The 16,069-nt window shown below is 65.0% G+C and overlaps 2 protein-coding genes and 1 non-coding gene across 3 annotated transcripts in view; all 3 read left to right on the forward strand.

The window, feature by feature from the left end:
* The window catches only part of CETP (cholesteryl ester transfer protein), a gene marked incomplete at its 5' end in the record, with an annotated part of 22,189 nt that extends 19,554 nt beyond the window's left edge, over positions 1–2,635 (forward strand). The window contains 4 exons of the mRNA XM_054179576.1: positions 181–223; positions 366–435; positions 2,355–2,440; positions 2,537–2,635. Of these exons, the coding sequence (XP_054035551.1) occupies positions 181–223; positions 366–435; positions 2,355–2,440; positions 2,537–2,611 (274 nt within the window). The remainder of the gene's footprint in view (positions 1–180; positions 224–365; positions 436–2,354; positions 2,441–2,536) is intronic.
* Positions 2,636–11,337: 8,702 nt separating this feature from the next.
* On the forward strand, positions 11,338–11,408 carry TRNAG-GCC (transfer RNA glycine (anticodon GCC)). Its single transcript has one exon. It is a non-coding gene; the product is annotated as a tRNA-Gly (tRNA).
* A 3,358-nt stretch (positions 11,409–14,766) lies between these two features.
* Positions 14,767–16,069, forward strand: part of VAC14 (VAC14 component of PIKFYVE complex) — a gene marked incomplete at its 3' end in the record, with an annotated part of 34,848 nt that continues 33,545 nt past the window's right edge. The window contains 1 exon segment of the mRNA XM_054179575.1: positions 14,767–14,886. Within this exon segment, the coding sequence (XP_054035550.1) occupies positions 14,783–14,886 (104 nt within the window).

Consider the following 16,069-nt stretch of genomic DNA (forward strand, 5'->3'; position numbering starts at 1 on the left):
CTCAGCCCTGCTCTTCATCTCTGTGCAGGAGATCACAGTCACCATCCAGGCTGCCTATGCAGAAGGCCACCAGGAGGTCTCCCTGGAGCCTTTTCCTCTCCAGCCTGCACAGCCCCCAGCTCCCTCAGCCCCAGGTCCCCATGGGTGACCTTTCCCTTCCCTTTTTGTCCTTCCCTTCAGGGTGGAGTTCAAAGTCTTTCGCTGCACAGCTGACCCAAGTGGGGTAAGTGCTCAGGAAGTCTTCTCCAGGCCATTCTGGGGGGCTGGAGGATGACCTCTGAGAGGTCTTTTCCCAACCTGCTTGATTGTTCTGTGGTTTAAAGCCTCTGGGCTGGGGGGCTGGGGGGACCTCTTCTGTCTTCCAGAGTGAGCCATCCCTGAGGGACTTCCTGCAGGTGCTGATCTCTCGTGTTGGGATCCCAGAGGTGACCTCAAGTGAGTGTTTTCCCCCCTCCCCTCCTTGGGGGAAGTGGCAGCAGTGGCTCTTCCAGCAGGTCTCCAAGCCCAGGATCTACACAGGATCAGAGAATGGGTTGGGTGGGAAGGGACCTCCCAAGGGCCACCCAGTCCAAGCCCCTCCCTCCCCCTGCTCACAGCCCTCTCCCCCCCTGCTCACAGCCCTCTCCCCCCCTGCTCACAGCCCTCTCCAGCCTGAAGGGCTGCAGGGATGGAGCCTCCACCACCTCCCTGGGCAGCCTGGGCCAGGCTCTCCCCAGCCTCCCTCTGCACAGCTTCCTCCTCAGCTCCAACCTCACTCTGCCCTGCTCCAGCTCCAAACCACTGCCCCACAGCCCCTCCTGCACAGTCCCTCCCTGGGCAGCCCCAGGGTGGTTCAACAGTGAGGCCCTGAGCAGCTGTTTGCAGATGTTGTGGAGCCACAGAAGGGGCTGGGCTGGAAGGGAGCTGCAGAGCTCAGCCAGCCCCAGCCCCTGCCCCCAGCAGGGCCATCCCCAGCTGCAGCAGGCTGCCCACAGCCCTCTCCAGCCTCACCTGGAGGATCTCCAGGCCTGGAGCCTCAAGCACCTCCCTGGGCAGCCTGCTGCAGGGCTCCAGCAGCCTCCTGGGGCAGAGCTTGTTCCTCACATCCAATCTGGAAGCCATTGCCCCTGCAGGCCTTTGGGAGCAGTCTCTCTGCATCCCTGTGGCCCCCTGCAGCTCCTGGCAGGCTGCTCTGAGGTCTCCCTGGAGCCTTCTCCTCTGCAGGCTGCACAGCCCCAGCTCCTTCAGCCTGGCCCCAGAGCAGAGCTGCTCCCAGCCCCTGAGCTTGGAGCCCATGGAATGGTTTGGGTGGGAAGGGAGCTGCAGAGCTCAGCCAGCCCCAGCCCCTGCCCCCAGCAGGGACATCCTCCCCTAGAGCAGGCTGCTCACAGCCTTCCCAAGCCTGACCCTGGAGATCTCCAGGCCTGGAGCCTCAAGCACCTCCCTGGGCAGCCTGCTGCAGGGCTCCAGCAGCCTCCTGGGGCAGAACTTGTTCCTCACATCCAATCTCCATCTGCTCTGCTCTCACTTCAGACCACTGCCCCTGCTCCTGGCACTCCCAGCCCCTGTCCCAAGCCCCTTCCTGGCTTTCCTGTAGCCCTCCTTGATCCCTGGCTTGCTGAGTGCCAGAGCCCCTTGCCCTGCTCCAAACTCTGGCCCCAGCCTTCTGAGAGTCCTTCCAGCACTGCAAGGCCACCAGAAGCTCTCCCTGGAGCCTTCTCCATGCTGCCCAAGCCCAACTCTCTCAGCCTGGCTCACAGCAGAGCCCTTCCAGCCTCAAGCACCTCCCTGGGCAGCCTGCTGCAGGGCTCCAGCAGCCTCCTGGGGCAGAACTTGCTCCTCACATCCAATCTCCATCTGCTCTGCTCTCAGTTCAAACACTGCCCCTGCTCCTGGCACTCCCAGCTCTTCTCTAAAGCCCTTTCCTGGCTTTCCTGTGGCCCTCTTTGATATCTCCAGGGCTGGAACCTCAAGCACCTCCCTGGGCAGCCTGCTGCAGGGCTCCAGCAGCCTCCTGGGGCAGAGCTTGTTCCTCACATCCAATCTCCATCTGCTCTGCTCTCACTTCAAGCCACTGCCCCTGCAGGCCTTTGGGGGCAGTCCCTCTGCAGCCTTACCTCAACGACCCTGACAGCTTGGGGGGGGAGGGCTGGGGGGAAACCCCATTCCTGCTGGCTTTGCCTGGGGAGGAGGAGACCCTCTGTGCCAGCTGGGAGAGAGGGAGGGTGAAGTCTCCCCCGGGCTGAAGGTGGTGGTGGGGTTGGGGCAGAGCTGGCAGGGGGCAGTCAGCAGCCAGGGCTGTAGGAGGTGATGAGCAGCAGGGCAGGAGGGCTGCAGCTGGAGCTGGAGAGGGTTTTTTTTGGCTGCTCCCACAGGGTTTGCAGAGGCTTTGACCTCCCTGATGAACAGCAAAGGGCTCCACCTGTTTGAGATCACTAACCCTGAGATCATCACCAGGCAGGTAAGCAGAGCTCAGGCCCCCAGCAAGCCCTCCCAGCCCCTGCCTGCCAGGGGCACAAACTGCTGGGCTCTTACCTCTGCTCCCCTCCCTTTCCAGGGCTATGTCCTTGTCCAGCTTGACTTCAGCTTCCCCAACCACCTGCTGCTGGATTTCCTTGAGAAGAAGTTCTAGGGCTGATGCCTTGCTGAAGGGAAGTCAGAGCCTGAGGGCTGCTCCTGAGCCAATTAAAAGGGAGCTGAGTGAAGGCAGCTTGGCTTGAGCTTGCTGTGCCTCCCCCCCTGAGACCTGCCCCAGCTGCACCCCACAGCAGGGCAGGGCTGGGAAGGGACCTCTGGAGCTCACCCAGTCCAAGCCCCCTGCCAGAGCAGCAGCAGCCAGGGCAGGCCACACAGGAACACATCCAGGAGGGGGGTTGGAAGCTCTCCACACCAGGAGGCTCCACAACCTCTCTGGGCAGCCTGCTCCAGGCCTCCAGCAGCCTCACACCAAACAGCTTTCTCCTCCTGCTCAGCTGCAGCCTCCTGGCTGCCACTTTGTGCCCTCTGCCCCTCAGCCTGGCCCTGGGCACCCCTGAGCAGAGCCTGGCCCCAGCCTCCTGCCCCCCACAGCTCCTTTAGCTCTTGCTGAGCATTGCTCAGCTGCCCTCTGGGGCTGCTCTTCCCCAGGCTCTCAGCCTCTGCTCCTCCCAGAGCTGCTCCAGGGCCCTCAGCCTGGTGGCTGTGGCCAGCCAGCACCCCAGACAATCACAGAGTCACAGCAGGGCAGGGCTTGGAAGGGACCTCCAGAGATCATCCAGTCCAAGCTCCCAGGCCAGAGCAGCAGCAGCCAGGGCAGGTCACACAGAACCCATCCAGGGGGGGGTTGGAAGCTCCACAGCCTCTCTGAGCAGCCTGCTCCAGGCTCCAGCAGCCTCACAGGGACAAAGCTTTCCCTCCTGTGGCTCCTCCTCTGCTCCAGCTTGCCCCCAGTGCCCCTGGTGCTGTGCTTGGCCATCCCTGAGCAGAGCCTGGCTCCAGCCCTGCACATCTTCATCCCCCCTCAGGCTGCTCTGCTCCCAGCCCCCTCAGCCTGGCCTCACAGGGAGATGTTCCACTGCCTGCAGCAGCTTGGTGAGGAAGAACTTCCTGGCTGGGAGGCTGCCAGAGGCCTGGAGCAGGCTGCCCAGAGAGGTTGTGGAGTCTCCTGCCCTGGAGCCTGTGCAGCCCTGCCTGGATGTGTTCCTGTGCCCCCTGGGCTGGGTGCTGTGCTCCTGCCCTGGCAGGGGGCTGGCACTGGATGATCTCCAGAGGTCCCTTCCAACCCCTCACATCCTGTGGGCTGTGAGCAGGTTGGAAGAGACCTCCAAGCTCACCCAGCCCAACCTCTGAGCCAGCACTGAAGGCTCAGCAGCTTGGTGGCTCTGTGCTGGACTCTCTCCAGCAGTTCCCTGAGGCCCTTCTTGACCTGAGGGGGCCCAGAACTGGACACAAGATTCCAGATGTGGCCTCCCCAGAGCAGAGCAGAGGGGCAGGATCCTCTCTCTCCAGCTCTGGCCACCCTGCTCTGGCTGCAGCCCAGGCTGCCCTTGGCCTCCTGTGCTGCCAGTGCCCAGTGCTGGCTGCTGCCCAGCTGCTCCCCACCCCCAGCACCCCCAAGGCCTTCTCTGCAGGGCTGCTGATCCTGGGTGTTTGTTTCTACCATGAGGATCCTGGGTTTGGCCAACTTCAGCAGCTCAAAGGGCAGCCCCAAAGTCCAAGGAAGATCAGAACCAACTGTGACAGAAGAGCTACAAGGGCCTGGAGCCTGGATCTGCAGGGCAGCAGTGGAGAGAGAGCACAGAAAGCAGCAGCTTGGAAGAGAGCTCCAAGCTCCCTCAGTCCAACCCTGCAGGCTCAGTTTAAGCTCAGCACCAAGCCTCAGCCCCAGCTCCACAGCTGCTGGGCCACCCCCAGGGCTGGGGCCTGCAGCAGTGCCCTGGGCAGCCTCTTCCAGGGCCTGAGATCCCTGCCAGGGCAGAAAGCTTTCCTCAGCTCCAGGCTGGAGCTCCCCTGGGGCAGGTTGGAAGCAGCTCCTGTGCTCCTGTGCCTGGCCCCCAAGGAGCAGAGGCTGCTGCCAGCTGACTGCAAGCTCCCTGCAGGGAGCTGCAGAGGGCCAGGAGGTCTCCCCCAGCCTCCTGCTCCCCAGCCTGGACACCCCCAGCTCCCTCAGCCCTCCCCTAGCCCAGGGGCCCCAGGCCCTTCCCCAGCCTGGCTGCCCTGCTGTGGGCAGCCTGCTGCAATGTCTGAGGAGTTCTCCTCTGCCTTAGGCTCAGAGCCTGGAGGGGCAAAGCCCAGGCAGGAGCTGCCCCTGGGCTGGGCAGTGCTGGAGTTGAGTTCTGGGTGCCAGAGTGTAAGGAAGACATTGGAGGGGCTGGAGGGGGTCCAGAGAAGAGCCCCAGAGGTGGTGAGGGGTTTGGAGGGCAGGGCTGAGGGCCCTGGCTGAGAAAGAGTTCCTGAGCTCCAGGCTGGAGCTCCCCTGGGGCAGGTTGGAAGCAGCTCCTCTGCTCCTGTGCCTGGCCCCCAAGGCAAGGACCAGCTGCCTGGGCCCTCACCTAGCCCAGGGGCTCCAGGCCCTTCTCCAGTGCTAGCCCAGGATTTCCAGCCTCAGTTTGTCTCTCTCCTGAGGAGAGAGCAAGGGGAAAAAGCAGTTTGGTGCTGGGCTTTGCCCCTCAGGTTTTACCCCAACAATCATCACTGCAGTTCAGACAGCGAGGTGTCCCAGGCAGCTCAGCCTCCCAGTTCAGCCCAGTTGCCCTCTGGCCCTCTCCCAGTACTGCCCAGTGCTCAGCAGGCTCTGCTGCTTGGGGCCCTGGCTGCTGCTCAGGGGTGTCCCAGTTTGGGCTCCCACTTGCCCAGTTGTCTCCCAGTTTGAGGTTCCAGTTGCCCAGGTTGGGCTCCCAGTTGCCTCCTGGGAAGATCTCAGTTTGGGCTCCCAGTTGCCTACTTTGAGCTCCCACTTTGGGCTCCCAGTTGCCTCCTGGGAAGGTCCCAGTTCAAGCTCCCAGTTGCCCAGGTTAGGGTCCCAGTTTGGGCTCCCAGTTGGGCTCCCAGTTTGGGCTCCCACTTGCCCAGGTTGGGCTCCCAGTTGCCTCCTGGGAAGATCTCAGTTTGGCCTCCCAGTTGCTCAGGTTAGGGTCCCAGTTTGGGCTCCCAGTTGGGGCTCCCAGTTGCCTACTTTGGGCTCCCAGTTTGGGCTCCCAGTTGCCTACTTTGAGCTCCCAGTTTGGGCTCCCAGTTGCCTACTTTGGGCTCCCAGTTTGGGCTCCCATTGAGCTCCCAGTTTGGGCTCCCAGTTGCCTACTTTGAGCTCCCAGTTTGGGCTCCCAGTTGCCCAGGTTAGGGTCCCAGTTTGGGCTCCCAATTGGACTTCAGTTTGGGCTCCCAGTTGCCTACTTTGAGCTCCCAGTTTGGGCTCCCAGCTTGGGCTCCCAGTTGCTTATTGGGAAGGTCCCAGTTCAGGCTCCCAGTTGCCCAGGTTAGGGTCCCAGTTTGGGCTGCCAGTTGGGCTTTCAGTTTGGGCTCCCAGTTGCCTACTTTGAGCTCCCAGTTTGGGCTCCCAGCTTGGGCTCCCAGTTGCTTATTGGGAAGGTCCCAGTTCAGGCTCCCAGTTGCCCAGGTTAGGGTCCCAGTTTGGGCTGCCAGTTGGGCTTCCAGTTTGGACTCCCAGTTGCCCAGGTTGGGCTCCTAGTTGCCTCCTTTGAGCTCCCAGTTTGGGCTCTAGTTGCCTACTGGGAAGGTCCCAGTTTGGGCTCCCAGTTGGGCTTCCAGTTTGGGCTCCCAGTTGGGCTTCCAGTTTGGACTCCCAGTTGCCCAGGTTGGGCTCCTAGTTGCCTACTTTGAGCTCCCAGTTTGGGCTCTAGTTGCCTACTGGGAAGGTCCCAGTTTGGGCTCCCAGTTGGGCTTCCAGTTTGGGCTCCCAGTTGCCCAGGTTGGGCTCCTAGTTGCCTACTTTGAGCTCCCAGTTTGGGCTCTAGTTGCCTACTGGGAAGGTCCCAGTTTGGGCTCCCAGTTGGGCTTCCAGTTTGGACTCCCAGTTGGGCTTCCAGTTTGGGCTCCCAGTTGCCCAGGTTGGGCTCCTAGTTGCCTACTTTGAGCTCCCAGTTTGGGCTCTAGTTGCCTACTGGGAAGGTCCCAGTTTGGGCTCCCAGTTGGGCTTCCAGTTTGGACTCCCAGTTGCCCAGGTTGGGCTCCTAGTTGCCTCCTTTGAGCTCCCAGTTTGGGCTCTAGTTGCCTACTGGGAAGGTCCCAATTTGGGCTCCCAGTTGCCTCCTTTGAGCTCCCAGTTTGGGCTCTAGTTGCCTACTGGGAAGGTCCCAATTTGGGCTCCCAGTTGCCTACTTTGAGCTCCCAGTTTGGGCTCCCAGTTGCCCAGGTTGGGCTCCTAGTTGCCTCCTTTGAGCTCCCAGTTTGGGCTCTAGTTGCCTACTGGGAAGGTCCCAATTTGGGCTCCCAGTTGCCTACTTTGAGCTCCCAGTTTGGGCTCCCAGTTGGGCTTCCAGTTCAGGTTCCCACTTGTCCAGGTTGGGCTCCTAGTTGCCTACTGGGAAGGTCCCAGTTCAGACTCCCAGTTGCCCAGGTTAAGCTCCTAGTTTGGGCTCCCAGTTGCCAATAGAGTCTGATGGAGCCCTATGGAGCCGATGGAATGGAATGGAATAGAATAGGATAGGATAGGATAGGATAGGATAGGATAGGATAGGATAGGATAGGATAGGATAGGATGGAATGGAATGGAATGGAATGGAATGGAATGGAATGGAATAGAACAGACCAGACCAGGTTAGAAGAGACCTTCAAGATCATCAAGTCCAACCTATCACCCAACACCACCTAATCAACTCAACCATGGCACCAAGCACCCCATCCAGTCTCCCCCCTGAACACCTCCAGGGATGGGGACTCCACCCCCTCCCTGGGCAGCACATCCCAAGGGCCAACAACTCTCTCTATGAAGAATTTCTTCCTAACATCCAGCCTGAACCTCCCCTGGCACAGCTTGAGACTGTGTCCTCTTGTTCTGGGGCTGGGGGCCTGGGAGAAGAGCCCAACCCCCACCTGGCTCCAACCTCCCTGCAGGCAGTTGCAGAGAGCAAGAAGGTCTCCCCTGAGCCTCCTCTTCTGCAGGCTCCAACCCCAGCTCCCTCAGCCTCTCCTCCCAGGGCTGTGCCCCAGACCCCTCCCCAGCTTTGTTGCCCTTCTCTGGACACCTTCCAGCAGCTCAACCTCTTTCCTGACCTGAGGAGCCCAGAGCTGGACACAGGACTCCAGGTGTGGCCTGAGCAGTGCTGAGCACAGGGCAGGATCAGCTCCCTGCTCCTGCTGGCCACACTCTGCCTGCTGCAGGCCAGGCTGCCCTTGGCCTTCTTGGCCCCCTGGGCACACTGCTGGCTCACGTTTAGACGACTTGTGGGGATCCAAGCGGCTGAGGAGAGCTCCAACTACCCCCTCCCAGAGCAGAGGGCAGCTATGCAGCTCCCTGGCTCCTTCTGCCAGCTCTGCAGGCCAGCTGTCTGCAAGACATTCTGTCCTGCTAGTCAAAATTGAGGCACAGAAGGTGTTAAGTACCTCTGCCTTTCCCTCATCCTCGGTTACAGCGTCCCCCTCCGTGCCCACCAAGGAGTGGAGGTTGTCCTTGCCCTTCCTCTTCCTATTCATGTACTTAGAGAAGGACTTTTTGTTGTCCTTCACAGCAGAGGCCAGGCTGAGCTCCAAAGGGGCTTCTGCCTCCCTGATTTTCTTCCTACATGACCTAGCAACATCCTTAACCACTCCATGGGTTGCTGCACCCTCTCTTGTCCCTTAGTTCCTTCAGAAGCTCGTTGCCCATCCAGGCTGTCTGCCCCGGGGCTCATCTTCTGGCACGTTGGCACAGCCTGGTCTGAGCCCTCCAGAGTTCTTCCCTGAAGCAGGTCCAGCTCTCCTGGACCCCTTTGTTTTGAAGGGCTCTTTCCCAAGCAGAAGGAGAAGGAACAGGCCTGAAATTGTGCCAGGGGAGGCTTAGGTTGGAGAGGAGGAACAATGCCTGGTGCGGGCAGCAGGAGCAGGGCAGGGATGGTGCCCCCGGAGTGGGCACTGGGGAGGCCACAGCTTGAGCCCTGGGCTCAGCTCTGGGCTCCTCACTGCCAGCAGGAGCCTGAGGGGCTGGAGCAGGGCCAGGGAAGGGCAAGCAAGGTGGGGAAGAGGGCTGGGGAAGAGGGCTGGGGAGGAGCAGTTGAGGGCCCTGGGGGGGTTTGGTGTGGAGCAGAGGAGGCTGAGGGAGACCTCCTTGCTCTCTGCAGCTCCCTGGGAGGAGGCTGCAGCCAGCTGGGGCTTGGGCTCTGCTCCCCAGGCTCAGGGCACAGAAGGAGAGGACCTGGCCTGGAGTTGTGCCAGGGGAGGCTGAGGTTGGAGAGGAGGAACAATTCCTTTGGTGCCAGAGGGGTCAGGGCCTGGCAGAGGCTGCCCAGGGAGGTGGTGGAGTCCCCATGGCTGGAGGGGCTGCAGAGCCCTGTGGCCATGGCCCTGGGGGCCAGGGGCTGGTGGCCATGGTGGGGTTGGGTTGGTGCTGGCCTGGATGACCTCAGAGAGCTTTCCCAAGGCAAAGAGTTCTCTGCTGCTGGGCTCCCAGCACGGGCAGGCAGGCTGTGGGGGCTGAGCTCACCTTGTGGTAGGACTCCAGGTAAGTTGCTGTCACCAAAGGAGCTGAGGCCAGGGAGATGTCCAGCCCAATGCCCTGATCCTGGACAAAGTTTGCTGCAGGGAGGAAGGACACAAAGCTCCCAGCACAAAGCCAGCTGCAGGCAAGGACCTTGGAGAGCTTTTCCAACCCAAGCAGCTCTCTGATGCTTGGCCCTGCCCCGAGCCAGCTGCAGGACCCTGCCCTTGGCCTTGTTGGGCTTGAGGAGCTTGGCTTGGGCTCAGCTCTGCAGCCTGCTCAAGGCTGCCCTTCGGCTGTGTGCTTTCTCCCAGGCTTCCCTCACAGCCTCTCCTGGGCCCTCACCACCTCCTCCCAGGTCCTCCTCACTTTCAGTGCCCCAGAGAGCCAAGCCCAGCGCCCAGATGGAGCACGAAGAGCTCGGAGCATTTCTCGGCACGGCCTGGTGGTGTCAGCCCGGGATAAGGAATGCCAGGGGGAAAGCCAGGGGGATGCTCTCCCCAAGCCAGGGAGAGGGTGGCCAGGGTGGCTCCAAGCAGTGGCAGCTGCACAGGGAGGCAAAACCCCTCACTGGTTGGGATTTGTGTGCCCCCTGCCCCCCGCAGTTCCAGCTGCCCTGGAACACAAAAGCATCTGCTGGGCACCAGGTGTTCAGCTTTGGGCTCCTCTCCCAGCACTAAAGCTCCTGGGGAGGGGGCTGGGGGGCAGCAGCTGGAGGGGAGCCCAGGGGGTGCCCAGGGGGGCAGGAAGGCCACCAGCAGCCTGGCCTGGAGCAGCACTGGGGTGGGCAGCAGGAGCAGGGCAGGGATGGTGCCCCCGGAGTGGGCAATGGGGAGGGCACAGCTTGAGCCCTGGGCTCAGCTCTGGGCTCCTCACTGCCAGCAGGAGCCTGAGGGGCTGGAGCAGGGCCAGGGAAGGGCAAGCAAGGTGGGGAAGGGGCTGGGGAAGAGGGCTGGGGAGGAGCAGCTGAGGGAGCTGAGGAAGAGGAGGCTGAGGGAGACCTCCTTGCTCTCTGCAGCTCCCTGGGGGGAGGCTGCAGCCAGCTGGGGCTTGGGCTCTGCTCCCCAGGCTCAGGGCACAGAAGGAGAGGAGCTGGGCTGGGGTTGTGCCAGGGGAGGCTGAGGTTGGAGAGGAGGAACAATTCCTTTGGTGCCAGAGTGCTCAGCTCTCCCCAGCCCCTCATGCAGAGCAAGACCTTGCTGGGGGCACAGGAAAGAGAGGCCAATGCTGACTCTGCCCCAGGAAGAGCCCCGGGGTGCCAGGCAGGCAGGCAGCAGGATGGAAGCCGTGGCATAGCCCTGGCTGCTCCCGCAGGGCTCCTTCCGCCAGGGGGTGAGGCAGAGCCTGCGCCGCTGAGGCCACACAGCTGCAGGGCTGCTGCGGAGAGAGCCCTGAGCCCTCCAGGGGCTCCGGAGAGCACCACGGCTGCTGCACAGGCAGGGAAGCTTCTGCGGGCGGCAGCGCAGGCGGCGGCAGGGCAGGCGGCAGGGCAGGCGGCAGAGCGCAGGCAGCAGGGCAGGCGGCAGGGCAGGCGGCAGGGCAGGCGGCAGAGTGCAGGCGGCAGGGCAGGCAGCAGGGCAGGCGGCAGGGCAGGCGGCAGGGCAGGCGGCAGAGCAGGCGGCAGGGCAGGCGGCAGGGCAGGCAGCGGCAGGGCAGGCGGCAGGGCAGGCGGCAGGGCAGGCGGCAGGGCAGGCAGCAGGGCAGGCGGCAGAGCGCAGGCAGCAGGGCAGGCAGCAGGGCAGGCAGCAGGGCAGGCGGCAGAGCAGGCAGCAGGGCAGGCGGCAGAGCAGGCAGCAGGGCAGGCAGCAGGGCAGGCGGCAGGGCAGGCGGCAGGGCAGGCAGCAGGGCAGGCGGCAGGGCAGGCGGCAGGGCAGGCAGCAGCAGGGCAGGCAGCAGGGCAGGCGGCAGAGCAGGCAGCAGGGCAGGCGGCAGAGCAGGCAGCAGGGCAGGCAGCAGGGCAGGCGGCAGGGCAGGCGGCAGGGCAGGCAGCAGGGCAGGCGGCAGGGCAGGCGGCAGGGCAGGCAGCAGCAGGGCAGGCGGCAGGGCAGGCGGCAGGGCAGGCAGCAGCAGGGCAGGCGGCAGGGCAGGCGGCAGGGCAGGCAGCAGAGCGCAGGCAGCAGGGCAGGCAGCAGGGCAGGCAGCAGCAGGGCAGGCAGCAGGGCAGGCAGCAGCAGGGCAGGCAGCAGGGCAGGCGGCAGGGCAGGCAGCAGCGGTGCAGGCAGCAGGGCACAGGCAGCGCAGGCAGTGCAGCATTGGTGGTTCAGTGGTAGAATTCTCGCCTGCCACGCGGGAGGCCCGGGTTCGATTCCCGGCCAATGCAGCTCACACACACCCTTTTGGCCCTGCCCACACCGGCACACCCACACCACACCCACAGCCCTTCCCCCATGCCGCTGCCTGTCTGCTCCCTCCCCTCCCCACCCTGCTGCCTCCCTGCTCCCTCCCCACCCTGCTGCCTCCCTGCTCCCTCCCCTCCCCACCCTGCTGCCTCCCTGCTCCCTCCCCTCCCCACCCTGCTGCCTCCCTGCTCCCTCCCCACTCCACCCTGCTGCCTCCCTGCTCCCTCCCCTCCCCACCCTGCTGCCTCCCTGCTCCCTCCCCACTCCACCCTGCTGCCTCCCTGCTCCCTCCCCTCCCCACCCTGCTGCCTCCCTGCTCCCTCCCCACTCCACCCTGCTGCCTCCCTGCTCCCTCCCCTCCCCACCCTGCTGCCTCCCTGCTCCCTCCCCACCCTGCTGCCTCCCTGCTCCCTCCCCTCCCCACCCTGCTGCCTCCCTGCTCCCTCCCCTCCCCACCCTGCTGCCTCCCTGCTCCCTCCCCACCCCACCCTGCTGCTGCCAGCCAGCACCCACAGGTCCTTCTCTGCTGGGCAGTTTCCAGCCACTGGAGCATCCATGGCTTGTTGTGACCCACATGCAGGGCCTGGGCTGGTCCTGCTTCAGGGAAGGGCAGAGCCCTGCTCAGGTTTGCTTTTGCCCAAGGCCAGGATTGCAGATGGGAAGAGTGGAACAAGTTGCCCAGGGAGGCTGTGGCTGCCCCCTGCCTGGAGGTGTTCAATCCAGGCTGGAGGAGGCCTTGAGCAGCCTGGGCTGGGGGTAGGGGTCCCTGCCCGTGGCAGGGGGTTGGAACTTGTTGGTCTTTAAGGTCCCTTCCAGCTGGGGAGGGATGCAGGAGGGGGAGGAGGAGGAGGAGGTCTGTTGTGTCCTGCAGGGTGACCTCATTTTGGCTGGGACCAGCCAGAGAACTGAGCTGGGGGAGGTTAGCTGCCTCAGGGCTGTGCTGAGCATGGCACCTGCCTGGCACCTGCCTGGCACCTGCTTGGCACCTGCCTGGCCCCATGAGCAGGTCCCTCCTCTTCTGCACCACCCTGGGCTCCAGGCAGACCACCACCACTGAAGTGATTGGGTTGTGCCCTGCAGAAGGCTGAATGCCTCCTGCAGGTGAGCCCAGCCTGCTCCTCCTGAGGGCACCCAGGCCACCCCCAGCCCTCTCCCTTGAGGGTCCTGCCCCTCTAGCCTGGGCTGGCACAGCCAAGGTGGCCCTGTGGGCTCAGGGGTCTTCCACCAACGCTGGGCTTGTCCCCTGCTGGACTTCTGCTGCTTGCAGACCATCTGCTGCCCTCGTTGGAGCTTCTTCTGCAGGTCCCACAGGGCCTGGGCTGCTGCATTGCTGCTGGAGCTGTGCTTCAGGGGCTCTGGGGCTTGGGTTAGAGCTGCTGGGGGCCTTTGGACAGCCCCTGTGGTGGGCACTCAGCAGGTGCAGTGGCAGGGAAGGGCAAGGGACTTTGCCCAGCATGATGGGGAGGGCGGGCAATGGTTTCTTGCTGAGGTGCTGGCTCTGCTTTTTGCCCCCATGGTCACCCAGACCAACCTTCCAGACCCACAGCAGGCTGCTGGCCAAGCTGTCAGCCCCTGGCTGGGACAGCAGCTCTGAGCTGGGTGAGGAACTGGCTGGAGGCTGAGCCCAGAGGGTGGTGGTGAATGGTGCCACAGCCAGCTGGCAGCCAGGCACCAGTGCTGTGCCCCAGGGAGCAGTGCTGGGCCCCAGCCTGATCAATCTCCTCATTGATGAGCTGGAGGAGGGGATGGAGTCCCTCAGCAGTGAGTTTGCAGCTGGCAGCAAGCTGGGGGCAGGAGCTGAGCTGGGAGAGGGCAGCAGAGCTCTGCAGAGGGACCTCAACAGGCTGGGCAGAGGGGCAGGGGCCAAGGGCAGGAGATTGAACACAGCCAAGTGCCAGGGGCTGCACTTTGGCCACAGCAACCCCAGGCAGTGCTGCAGGCTGGGGGCAGAGTGGCTGAGAGCAGCCAGGCAGAGAGGGAGCTGGGGGGAGTGGTGGAGAGCAGCTGAACAGGAGCCAGCAGTGTGCCCAGGGGGCCAAGAAGGCCAAGGGCAGCCTGGCCTGCAGCAGGCAGAGTGTGGCCAGCAGGAGCAGGGAGCTCATCCTGCCCTGTGCTCAGCACTGCTCAGGCCACACCTGGAGTCCTGTGTCCAGCTCTGGGCTCCTCAGGTCAGGAAAGAGGTTGAGCTGCTGGAAGGTGTCCAGAGAAGGGCAACAAAGCTGGGGAGGGGTCTGGGGCACAGCCCTGGGAGGAGAGGCTGAGGGAGCTGGGGTTGGAGCCTGCAGAAGAGGAGGCTCAGGGGAGACCTTCTTGCTCTCTGCAACTGCCTGCAGGGAGGTTGGAGCCAGGTGGGGGTTGGGCTCTTCTCCCAGGCAAGCAGCCCCAGAACAAGAGGACACAGTCTCAAGCTGTGCCAGGGGAGGTTCAGGCTGGAGGGGAGGAGAAAGTTCTTCCCAGCAAGAGAGATTGGCCCTGGGGATGTGCTGCCCAGGGAGGTGGTGGAGTCCCCAGCCCTGGAGGTGTTTAGGCAGAGCCTGGCTGAGGCCCTTGGTGCCATGGCTGAGTTGCTCAGATGGTGCTGGGGGAGAGGTTGGGCTGGCTGAGCTCTGAGGTCTCTTCCAACCTGGTTAATCCTACCCTATCCCATCCCATCCCATCCCATCCTATCCTATCCTATCCTATCCTATCCTATCCTATCCTATCCTATCCTATCCTATCCTATCCTATCCTATCCTATCCCATTCCTATTCCTCTTCCTATTCCTATTCTGCTCTGTTCTGTTCTATTCCATTCCATTCCATTCCTGTTCTATGCTATCCCGCCCTGCGCTGTCCCGCCCCGCCCTGCCCTGCCCTGCCCTGCCCTGCCCTCTCCCGCCCTGTCATGCCCTGCCCTGCCCTGTCCTGCCCAGCCCAGCCCTGCCCTGCTCTGCCCTGCCCTGTCCTGTCCTGCCCTGCCCTCTCCTGCCCTGCCCTGCTCTGCTCTGCTCTGCTCTGCACTGCCCTGCCCTGCCCTGCCCTCCCCTGCCCTCTCCCGCCCAGCCCTGCCCAGCCCTGCCCTGCCCTGCCCTGCCCTGCCCTGCCCAGCCCTGCCCTGCCCTGCCCTCTCCTCTCCCGTTGCGGCCATTCGGTGACTCCCGGCCCCGCAGCTCCTCCCGGGCGCTGCGGAGCGGGCGGCAGGAGTTCCCCCGCGGCGCCAGGGGGCGCTGTGGCGGGAGGTGCGCGGTGCGCGGGGGCCGGCTGGCGGCGGGGGGGCGGTCACGTGGGGCGGCGCGCGGGGGTCAGGCGGCCGCCGGCGGCGGGTCCCGGAGCGGGGCCGGAGCGGGGCCGGAGCGGGGCCGGCCGGGGCCGGGGCCATGAACACCGAGCGGGACCTGGCGCCGCTGGCGCCCAGCGTGGTGCGGGCGCTCAACGACAAACTCTACGAGAAGAGGAAGGTGGCGGCGCTGGAGATCGAGAAGTGAGGAAGCGGCGGCGGCGTTACCGGCGGGGGAGCGAGGGGCGGTGATGCGGGGCCACCGGGAGCGGAGACCGGCCCGCCGCTCCGGCCTTGAGCTGCGGGCCGGGGGAGGGTCACTCTGCGGGCCCGGGGGGGTGGGAGCCCGGCTCGGGATGCTGGAGGGGGGGGGGTGCCCGCTTCTCGCCGTACACCGTGGGTCTGACCGCGGGAGGGGACCGGAGCGGCTCCCGGCAGGGGGTGGCGATGGCTGGGGACACCCTGCGGCCACCCGGAGGTTCTGGGGGGGGGGGGGTTTACCTCCTCGGAAACTGGAGGGTCCCGGGGGAAGGGCTGAGCCCCGGCGGAGGAGCCGGAGGGGTCCCGGGGGAAGGGCTGAGCCCCGGCGGAGGAGCCGGAGGGGTCCCGGTGGAAGGGCTGAGCCCCGGCGGAGGAGCCGGAGGGGTCCCGGGGGAAGGGCTGAGCCCCGCAGGAGGAGCCGGAGGGGTCCCGGTGGAAGGGCTGAGCCCCGCAGGAGGAGCCGGAGGGGTCCCGGGGGAAGGGCTGAGCCCCGGCGGAGGAGCCGGAGGGGTCCCGGGGGAAGGGCTGAGCCCCGGCGGAGGAGCCGGAGGGGTCCCGGGGGAAGGGCTGAGCCCCGGCGGAGGAGCCGGAGGGGTCCCGGGGGAAGGGCTGAGCCCCGGCGGAGGAGCCGGAGGGGTCCCGGGGGAAGGGCTGAGCCCCGGCGGAGGAGCCGGAGGGGTCCCGGGGGAAGGGCTGAGCCCCGGCGGAGGAGCCGGAGGGGTCCCGGGGGAAGGGCTGAGCCCCGCAGGAGGAGCCGGAGGGGTCCCGGTGGAAGGGGTGAGCCCCGGCGGAGGAGCCGGAGGGGTCCCGGGGGAAGGGCTGAGCCCCGGCGGAGGAGCCGGAGGGGTCCCGGTGGAAGGGCTGAGCCCCGGCGGAGGAGCCGGAGGGGTCCCGGGGGAAGGGCTGAGCCCCGGCGGAGGAGCCGGAGGGGTCCCGGGGGAAGGGCTGAGCCCCGGCGGAGGAGCCGGAGGGGTCCCGGTGGAAGGGCTGAGCCCCGGCGGAGGAGCCGGAGGGGTTCCGGGGGAAGGGCTGAGCCCCGCAGGAGGAGCCGGAGGGGTCCCGGGGGAAGGGCTGAGCCCCGGCGGAGGAGCCGGAGGGGTTCCGGGGGAAGGGCTGAGCCCCGCAG

This window comes from Dryobates pubescens, unplaced genomic scaffold, assembly GCF_014839835.1.
Source record: "Dryobates pubescens isolate bDryPub1 unplaced genomic scaffold, bDryPub1.pri scaffold_88_arrow_ctg1, whole genome shotgun sequence".
NCBI classification, from domain to species: Eukaryota; Metazoa; Chordata; class Aves; order Piciformes; family Picidae; genus Dryobates; species Dryobates pubescens.